Consider the following 10,031-nt stretch of genomic DNA (forward strand, 5'->3'; position numbering starts at 1 on the left):
TTGAACGTGTCCACGAGCGAGTCGCAAAAACCAGGAGCTGCAACAAAACCGGCTCACGTGAGGACGAGATCAAAGTCAGATTCCTGATGATGTCATCAGGGGGCTTTCACAGTGTATTTGCACATAGAATTCTGTCTTTGATCTCACGACACATTAAAGAAACTGAATTCTGGCGAGTATATGAGAGCCTTCTAGGCTGGGCTAGAAAACGCATCTCAGCCCTGTGTGTGTGCTCCAGAGGAGAAACCCCAAGCCTGTGTTGGAGCAGCACTTAGAGCCATCAGTCCACCCTCATGAAGCCCCACTTTGTCAAGGACCCCGCCGGCTGGCTGTGCTTCAGTGTGCTGGTTGGAATCTGGCTGTTTAACTCCATGGTCATCCCCAAGCTGGTGCTCCTTCCTCACTATAACGAAGCACACCTTCCAGGGGCGGTCCTTGTTGGTGAGTGTCTCTGACTCCTAGCGTTCCACTTTGTCGTCACATCAGAAACCTCAGAATGACACGTTGTTTGTTCTTCTGCAGCTTATTTCATTGCATCGGCCCTCTGTGTGGCAGCCCTGCTACGAGCATCCACGGCAGATCCTGGCCATCCACCTGTGGACCCTCACATCCCTCCCTCTGGTGAGGACGCAGACAAGATGGCCTCTTAATTCCTCTCCTCCATGTGTTGTTACGTGCATAGATTTCATTGTTTTATTCCTAAGTCTTTCTTTTCAAGGTTCATATGCTTGTGGTTCAGTTCACCAAATGGCACCATTAGGTTTCTCTATTACTGCGTTATTGGAAATGTGGTAAAATGAAGCCTCCTGGACTGGTCAGCAGACCAAAGTCCTCCTTGAATGCTCCATGAGTGTGTGACCACGTCAGCTGGAGCCAGAACCACCACAACGCCGCTGATCGCTCTCTCTCTTTGTGCCACAGAGCAACAGCACTGGACGCTGTGCAGGAAATGTGAGGCAATGAGGCCTAAGAGGTCCCACCACTGCAGGCGTTGTGGCCATTGTGTACGAAGGATGGACCACCACTGTCCCTGGTGAGGACACACACACACACACACACACACACACACACACACACACACACACACACACACACACACACACAGGAAAACAGTGTTAAAAAACACAAACATATCAAAAGCTTCAAATTCAGCAGGTTGGGTCCTGTCAGCACAACAAAGGTGGATGATGTCATCTAAAGTGTTGATTGTCCTCCAGGATCAACAACTGTGTAGGAGAGGACAACCACTGGCTCTTCCTGCAGCTCTGCCTCTACGCTCTGGTCCTCAGTCTCCTCACGCTGCTGCTGGTCTTCTGCCACAGCTTCTATTTCCAGCCACTAGCCACACCAGACCAGGTACATGCAGCAGGAAAGACCTCAGGTCAACAGGTTCTGCTGACCAGATGTGTTCAGAAGCTACCGGTGAGGTTTGAGACGTGAAATGTGCACGTCAGGGTTGGTCTTCCTGACGTTTTGTGTTTTCCAAACCAGGAGACGTTCACAGGGCGGCATGAAGTGGGTCTGCTGAGAGCCTCGGGAGTCATGAGTGTCTTCATGTTGGCTGGCATCAGCGTCCTGTCCTGCATCCAGATGTCAGGCATCCTCTCTGTGAGTACTGCCTACTGACCTGTAGACTTCTTTTCCTGCTTCAGTTGAACGTTGCTGCTGCAGTTTGTGTTGTGCGTTTTCCTCCTAAAGAAACAACTTTGTGGTGGAGTTTATTTTGTAAGATGACGTCTCATCTTCCCCTGTCCTTTACCCCCCGGCAGGACACCACCATGATTGAGAGAGCGGCTCAACTCCCAAGTGACGGGTGAGTGTGTTGACCTCTTGAGACTTTTTGGACTGAAGAATTGGTTTAAAGCAGTTTACAACGCAGAGCGACAGGGTTCCACTGTGGAACGTTTCTTTTTGACCTCTTATTGGGAGATAAACTGGAGAAACACACCGTGGAATCCATTTAAACAGGAGTAACAGAGAGTGAGGCCTGTCACTTCTGTTTTTGATATGCTAAGCTAAGCTACCTAGCTGCTAGCTACAGATGACACAGCCTGATAACAAAGCATCTCATTGTCTACAATTCTCTTGTCACACGTTCTTAAGTGAGTATTTGAAATGTTTTCTTTCCAGCTCTGTCACGCAGAGGTCCTGGCAGTTTGCTCTCTCCGAAGTTTGTGGAACTCGCTGGAAAGTCTTGTGGCTCGTCCCTCTGAGACGGAGACAGACGCTCCAAGCCAGACACAACTACTTCCCCATCGTATAGGAGGCATTAAAATATGAAAATAAACATTTCCCAGTGTTTCATTTCATTATTTTCTTTATTTGAATACAAAATGTCATCAGGTGCTCTCATTTATTTTGCAGAAAACTCTTGTATACGACTCTACAATTTGATATTCTGGGATTTTCTGTTTTTGTGTTGCCTGATCATCAAATCTCATCAGTGTTTTTATCACTGCTCCTATGGACGGGAGATTGCTCATCAAGTCATCAACAAAGGCCCCAGGAGAGGAAGACCAAGAGTCTCCTCTGCTGCTGAGGAGGAGTTCACCTGAGTCCCCAGCCTCAGGAATCACAAGCTAGCAGCTCCTCAGACTAGAGCCCAGATAAAAGCCTCCCAGAGTTCTAGTAGCAGACACGTCTCTACGTCAGCCGCTCAGAGGAGACGGCGCCAATCAGGCCTTTGGAGTCAAACAGCTGCTAAGAAACCACTGCTAAGGAACAGCAGCAGGCAGGAGATTTGTTTGGACCAAGATTCTCAAGGAGTGGACATCAGACCAGAGGACATCTGGGCTTTGGTCTGATGAGTCCACATTGGAGATCTTTGGTTCCACCGCCGTGTCTTTGTGCGATGCTGAAAAGGTGAACGTATGGTCTCTACATGCATGGTTCCCACTGTGAAGCATGGAGGAGGGGGTGTGGTGTGTGTGTGTGTGTGGGGGGGGGGGGGGGGGGGCTTTGCTGGTGACACCGTTGGGGATTTATTCAAAGCTGAAGGCACACTGAACCAACATGGGTACCACAGAGTCCAGGAGAAATCTAAGAGCAGAAGTTTGAGCGTGAGCAGGAGCAGCTCTAGGGCAGGACATCTGTGCAAGCAGCAACATTTCTGAGTGCAGGTATACAGTTGGAGAGCAAACACCTGCATGAAGCAGAGGCCATTTGAGTGCAAGGGAAAGGTTTTCAGGGAAAATATTGCAAAATCAGAACCTGAAATCAAGCAATCATCTTCTGAAACTGTTCCACCAGGCACTGGGATGAAAACAGGAGCGTAGCTGCGACTCCTCTTGATTGTAAAAGTGACATTCAGAGTCACGCTGCCTTCTCTTCTCTGGATTCATGCTCACTCTGATTCTGTTGTCTCAACCCTTCACTCAAGAGAGCAAGAATCAATGGAGGCCTTGAAGAAGCTTTAGACGTAGACAGCGCCATCTGTTGGAATCAGGTTTAATAGTAGTAGTGACTCATTGTGGTGACTCTTGGGGAAATTCATTCAGCTGCATTTTATTGTTTGTTTTTTCATCCTTCAGGAGGTTCTGGGGCAGGCTGAGGTGTTTGATGCTCATGTGGGCGCCATTGCCAGGGTCTGGTCAAACGTTCCTCTGGTCCACAACACCAGAAACTGATGCTCTCGTTTTTCATAAATGTCACATTCTTGAAATAACTGCTCAGGTCATTTTCTGACTGTTTTTGTTTAAATGAACTCCTTATGATGTTTTGACTGCAGTTTTGTATGTTTTGTGAAAAAACTTGAAAAAATGATTTGGGCGATTATTTCAAGAAGTTGATGAAAAAAAGAGACTGCATATTATTATTATTATTATATTATATCACCATTATTATTATTATTGCTATAATAATAACAATTAATATTATAATTATTATTATTCCTGTTACTATGCACATATACCAAATCACATTCACGTACACACAGGCACACGCACATGTATGTATATATATCTATAGATATCTATATTTATATCTATCTATATAGATATCTATCTATATATCTATAGATAGATATCTATATAGATATAAATATAGATATATGGCCCGCCACAGTTTTTGATCTTCACACGTTCCCCTGGAGTCCAGGCACACTGTCTTCTTTCATGCACGTCAAACAGCGCCTTGTAGTCATGACAGTACGTCTCAGGGAAATCTTCTAGAAATCAAATTATCATTTGAAAAAGTTGAGACTTCCAACACAGTTTTTTGTCGTCAAACAGAAACTTTATTACCAATGAATGCAGAGCAAAAAAAGACCAGAAATGAGTGCTATGCCAGAGAGACGTGTGTCTTCATGACTGCGGGACGTCCAGTCCAGTCCACAGAGCGCTTTGAACATTGGCCGCTCAGGATGAGCAGCCGCCGACTGAAACCTGCAGAGCGTCCAACTGGAGAGAAGACAACATTCTCACGGCCATCAGTTTGTCACCATTCGCTATGTTGTGGTTGTAAAAGCTCACAAACAAACTGTTGTCTTCCAATCTGCATAAATACATGAGGGAACAAACAAAGTTTTATTGGAGACAATATTTGTCCAAAAAATGCATCAGCACATGAATGCAACACTTTTACAGAAAAGTACAAAATAATTGCAATGTATGAAAATGTTGTTTTTGTTTTGTTGTGGGGTTGAGACACCCAATTTAAAATGACACACAAGAAACACAGCTCCATCTTTTGGGACCTTTCCAAGTTAATGTTTCCAGAAGTTCTTGAACAAATCCAACAGAAGTCCCCCACAGACTGTTTTCTACAATTTCATTCAGGACAAAACTGAGCCTGGGCAAGGCTGCCATTCAGCAGTCTTCATCTTGCAGGCTCATGTCTGAGCCGAACATTGAGGTCAACTTTAAAAGAGAGGCGCTTTGCGTTCAGATCTTTTTCAGTTTTGAGAGGTGACCGAGGCCTGAGTTCTGTCCAGCATCATCCCTTAGATTTTCCAAGAATATTTTTTTATGCTGTAAAGAATTTGCAAAGAATTACAATGTCCATGTCAGCTCCAAGAAGATTTGATCAGATGGCAAGTTCAGCGGCCATGAACACAACAATGTCCAGTTTTAATAACCAAACACCAGGATGCATCAACATGAATACAGGCTGTGTCACATTGAAGCCTAAATCAGAAACCATAGACAAACTTTTCCTGATACAGCAAAACATGTCTAGACGCGGAGTTTGGATCGGAGCTGGAAGAATCTCGAAGTGCTTTCAGTTGGGTTTGTTCTGTGAGCCTCATGCATGAGATGTTCTCATGCATGGTCCTATCCTGACACACCACCATGTTTTTAGCCCTCAGTTTAGTCTTCCGGGTGAACGGCCCTGTTGACAGTTAGCGTGCACCAACATGCCAGAGGAAGGCAGAGTGGAAGGATGCTCCTCAGCAGTCGCGCTGTCTTCTGCTTCTGCACTCTGGCCAACAAAAACTCAACATTTCTTCAGTCCTCTCAGCGGGAAAGTCTTTCTGACACAGAATTACTGCTGTGAAAGCAGATTCACAGGTGCCTACACCATGAAATTCCAGATGTTCAAAAATTGTTCCAATATCTAAAATGTTGACAGAATTCCTCTCCACCCTCAGCGAACCCTTCAACAAACGCTCTCCTTCACTGCTCTGATCAGGATCGCTCCCCTGACCTTTGACTTGCATTTCAGGAGCTCTACTGACGGAGCTGCTCCGTCCACCAGCTCCTTTCACCGCCGCCAGTGATCCACAGGCACGGTAGCACGGGAAGCTAACGGATGAGTCTGAGTTTATTCGCTCAGTCTTTTTGATAAAATAAAAGATATAGTAGTTGTCCAAAAGAGGAAGGAAGTCCTCACCCTCATTTCAACAAGTAATCATAAACATGCTGAGTCATAAAAAGATCAAATAGACAAAAGGAGCAAACCACAGGGCCAAAAGAAACTAAAAATTAGGACAACAGATCAGATGTCAAGAACCTCAATGTCAAACATTTTCTTCAAGACAATTGTTTTTAAATGTGTCTTTGAACAGTGATGACAAAGATGACAACTGGTGAGATTCTTTGATTCCAGTGGACCTGAATATTCAACCGTTCAGGTGACACGCGACAAAACCACAGTTCCAGCCGCAGGCAGCAGGTGAGAGCTCCCTGTTCGACCCCTGCTAACTCCCTACGCTGCAGACGTCCAGCCCTGTTCAGAGCGCCGGCCCAAAGAGGATTTCGATGGTCAGAAAGAAACACAGAATCTGGCTCTGATTTTCAGAAATCAGATTTCACTGAGCCTTTGGCTGTCCAGACGGTCTGAAGTTCCGATCGGGGCTGCAGTCTGAACAAGACCAACATCCTCTGACTTCTTAAAGGTGGAGAGGTTTTCTGGCAAATGCCTTTAGGCTGAATTCTCCTATGGCAAAAAACACAGAAGATACGAAGACAAAAGCTCTCTGGGATTTCAAGTTTACTTCTGTCTTGTCATTAATCTTGTAATTACTACAAACAGATACTTTTTAAGTATTAATCAGCTCAGAATCTCCTTGTTTGCACTGATGAAGCGTTTAGCAGCCTCATGTCCACATTCACACTGCAGCCAAATGCGACCCAAATCTGATTTGCTATCCCAGATCTGGTTTTTCAGGCCATCGTTCTCATGAAATCAGACCAGGTGGACTTCTAAAATGGCTAAAGATCAGACTTTGGCAATCTGACATCAGTCTGGGCAGTTAAATCAGAATTTATGCCACTTTGATGTCACTCAACCATAAAATTTGTCAAAATTCAGCATACATGAGTCATTCTGTGAAAACAAGCTGGAAGACGGCTAGGAAGGCGAGGTTCGGTCGGGGCGCACCGAAGCGTTAAGACTCACTTTAGGCTTCCAGCCCACACTTCCTTCCAACGACATCTTCCAGCCTCGTGCAGTAAGAATTCGCCGTCCTCATCTTTTCGGGCTTTACTGTGGTTGCAGCTTGCATGTGCAGCAACGCCGGCGGGGACAGGACAGCGTGCCGCTCAGCGCCCTGCTACCGTTGCTCCTGTGGTCGGTTCATGAACGTCAACACTGACGTAGGCCACATTTCAAAATGAAACTTAAGGCAGCCAAACCAAAAAATAAAATTTGAGTAAAAATAAGAACTGAGCATTAGAGCTTGCAGTGTGAATGCAGTTAATGAGCCAGACGCAGCTCTCGTGACCTCTCCATGACCCAGCGGTCTCAGTGTGGAGCTCCTGAAGCGGCGCTGAGCTCAGACACTCAGGGGAGGACGCAGTAACCCCCTGTCGCCTGATTTCCACTTATCGTGCCCCTACAAGCTCTGACGAAAGGTTCCACCTGCTGCCGGAGCACAGGCTTCCCTTCTCCGCTGAGACCATCGTGGCAGATCAGGAGAAACTCAAACCAACGGAGGCAGAATTCTGCGTTATTCATTTCTTTTGTGCCATTTTGAAAGCACTTCTTGTAGTTTGGTATTTCATGTCTTCATCCATCATCTATTTGTCGGCTGCGTGAGTAGATCTCAGAGATGCCTGGGCCATGATTCTTCTAACTCCAAACCAAATTTGAGCTCTAAATCTTGGAGGACACCATTCGGCATGGATCCACTTTTTGAACAGCTTAACTTTTGGTGGATGTGTCGTTCGTAGAAAATACAAATTAGGATGAGAAGGTGAGGTCAGCTGCAGGGTTAGACATTCCTGGGCGCGTGCACGATGCTGACGGCTGCATGTCTTCATCTCCCTACCCTCAGACTCACCTCCTGACTCCACACCTGCAGCACCAGGCCCTCCCAGCGCTGCACTCAGTCCGGTTTGTTTTGACCCCCAAGACAATGAATTTGTCTCTTTTGTGTGGATTGGTGTTGTACTGGGGAGTTCTGAGTCTGAGTAGGGTTCATATTTCCAAGAAACACTACACCAGAAGGGGCACGTCCATCCAGCCATCATTCTGAAACTCTCCCAAAGCAGGTTCCACATCCATGTGTCAGGACGGCTCAGTGACGCCACACTAAACCTTAGTGCATCTTTGTGTTGCATGTCCCCGCAATCTGTTGCTATAGTAACAAGATATGCCTGTGAAAACCTCCCAACTCCAGTTCATATTGGTTTGTTTTCCGCTTTAAGTGCTGCAGGAGAAACAAAACACTGTACAAGAGTTCAGTTCCTTTTCAGACTGTTAAGACTTCCCATCCAACTCTTCACTACCTGAAACTATTCCTTCCCCTCCTCTTCCTCCTTCTCCACCTCCTCTTCCTTTCCTCCATCATCATCATCATCATCGTCATCGTCGTCATCGTCTTCATCATCATCATCATCATCATCACCACCTGCAGGCTCTTTTTTGCTGCCGTTTTCATCTCCTTGAGCCCCACCATCAGCTTCTTTAGACTCTCCTTCATCACCAATATCCTAAAACACAGTTAGACTAGCATGTAATCAAAGCCGGGATGAGCTGATGTTTGTCATATAAACGACTCACAAGCTTTGATGTTTGCCATTCTTTACACGTGAAATTACCACGAGATAAAAGTAAGGATGTGTGTGAGAGAGATTGGGTCCAGACGGGTACCTGCTTCAGGCGGCTTCTCCTCCGGCTCGGGATACGGGCCTTCATCCTCCTGGACAGAGCCAGCAGCTTGTTGTGTCTCTGCCTCCTCTTCGCCTTCTCCGCCTCGTCCCTCCGCTTCTCATCCGCATGCTCCGAGTCAGAGTCGTCCTGACGCTGAACCCTACACCGCTTCTTAGGCTGCACCATCCTCTTCGATTGACTTCTCTCCTTCTTATGTCCCCCCTGACCATCATCCTCTTCCTCCTCCTCCTCCTCCTCCTCCCCAGTGCTGGAGGTAGAGGAGCTGTCGTCGCCTCCCAGGAATGAGCGCTTCCTGCGAGCCACGGAGCGGCTGTCGTCGCTGGATGTCGCCTCACTCCGGTCGCGGTGCTCCTGGTCGCTGTCTTCCTCTGAGGAACTCTGGAAGTCGGACTGGGATCCGGACGAGGATGATGATGAGAAGGAGCCTTCGTCACTGTCGTCCAGGATGGAAGCGGGCAGGCCGATTTGCCGCTTCTTGGACGCGGCCGCTTTGGTTTTTCGCATTGAAGCGAACATTTTTCGCTTGTACAGGCTCTCCATGTCTGCACGCGGTACCGGACGCCACGGACATTAAACAGAAGCCCGTCTGGAGTCTCGCTGCGCGTAAACTAGCTGAAACAAGCTAGCACCTGTGCGTCACAACAACAAAAGCTTCTGTTGGCGTTAAAAGTCCACACAGCAGCCGAGGAAGCCTGCCTGCTGACGTCATACAACGCCTGTTAACGTTAAAGGGCGGTCTCTACATGCTCTAGCGGGCTTGGCGTCCTAAAAACGACACATTTGGAGGATTGTGTTGCCAATGTTGCTAGCTGTGTTATTGTTATTGCTCACATCTCTTCTTCGCTGGAGTGAAGTGCAGCAGCGTGTTAGGGCGCCCCCCTGCGTGACACACGCACACTGAAATCAAAAACCTCATCAAAAGTGCTGCTTTGGAAAAAATGTAAAGGCCCATAGTTTCTTGAATGAGCAAGGGCTGACTCTAGTCATTGATGAGTTGTAACATGGCCAGTGTTCACTGATGTATTGAATTCCATGTAAAGTGGGTCATTTCAAGACCCGGGACTGTCCTCCCACCCACTGGGTCGCCCATGCCAGCCATGATGGACGCATGGGGAAGATGCTTCCTCGTGCCTTCACTCACTGGACTGAGAAAGAGCGGCCACTCCTTCTGTTGTTGAAGCTTAACTACAAGTTCCTATTCTACACTGTTTAATTTCAGTGAGTTATAGTGAGCACAGCTGAGGCAATCACATGAATGAAAACTGTGTTCCATTAGTTTAAGTTATCAAAATAACCCATCCATCCATCCATCCATTTCAATACTGCATATCTGTTGAGGGTCGTGGGGGGGTGGGGCCTATCCCAGCTGTCATTGGGGGAGAGGCGTGGTTCACCCTGGACGGGTCACCAGTCCATCTCAGGGCCATCAGGAGCAGTTAGGGGTTCGGTGTCTTGCTCAAGGATCAAACCAGTGACCC

General features: G+C 47.1%; 2 protein-coding genes across 2 annotated transcripts; one reads left to right on the top strand and one right to left on the bottom strand.

Annotated features, from left to right (window-relative positions):
• On the top strand, nucleotides 1–2,319 carry LOC147244468 (palmitoyltransferase ZDHHC21-like). Its single transcript, XM_086187117.1, has 7 exons — nucleotides 1–441; nucleotides 523–621; nucleotides 922–1,033; nucleotides 1,218–1,356; nucleotides 1,492–1,608; nucleotides 1,770–1,813; nucleotides 2,131–2,319. The coding sequence occupies exons 1-7, from the start codon at nucleotides 294–296 to the stop codon at nucleotides 2,261–2,263; spliced, it is 792 nt and encodes a 263-aa protein (XP_086043243.1). The 5' UTR covers nucleotides 1–293; the 3' UTR covers nucleotides 2,264–2,319.
• A 1,900-nt stretch (nucleotides 2,320–4,219) lies between these two features.
• LOC147244469 (uncharacterized) lies at nucleotides 4,220–9,392 on the bottom strand. The gene is made up of 2 exons (XM_086188054.1): nucleotides 8,533–9,392; nucleotides 4,220–8,372 (listed from the first exon to the last, which is right to left on the bottom strand). The coding sequence occupies exons 1-2, from the start codon at nucleotides 9,091–9,093 to the stop codon at nucleotides 8,175–8,177; spliced, it is 759 nt and encodes a 252-aa protein (XP_086044180.1). The 5' UTR covers nucleotides 9,094–9,392; the 3' UTR covers nucleotides 4,220–8,174.
• Between the last annotated feature and the right edge of the window lie 639 nt (nucleotides 9,393–10,031).

The sequence above is a fragment of the Aulostomus chinensis genome, chromosome 19 (genome assembly GCF_037954235.1).
Source record: "Aulostomus chinensis isolate RoL2024-O1b breed Wild chromosome 19, RoL_Achi_v1.0, whole genome shotgun sequence".
In the NCBI taxonomy this organism is placed as follows: Eukaryota; Metazoa; Chordata; class Actinopteri; order Syngnathiformes; family Aulostomidae; genus Aulostomus; species Aulostomus chinensis.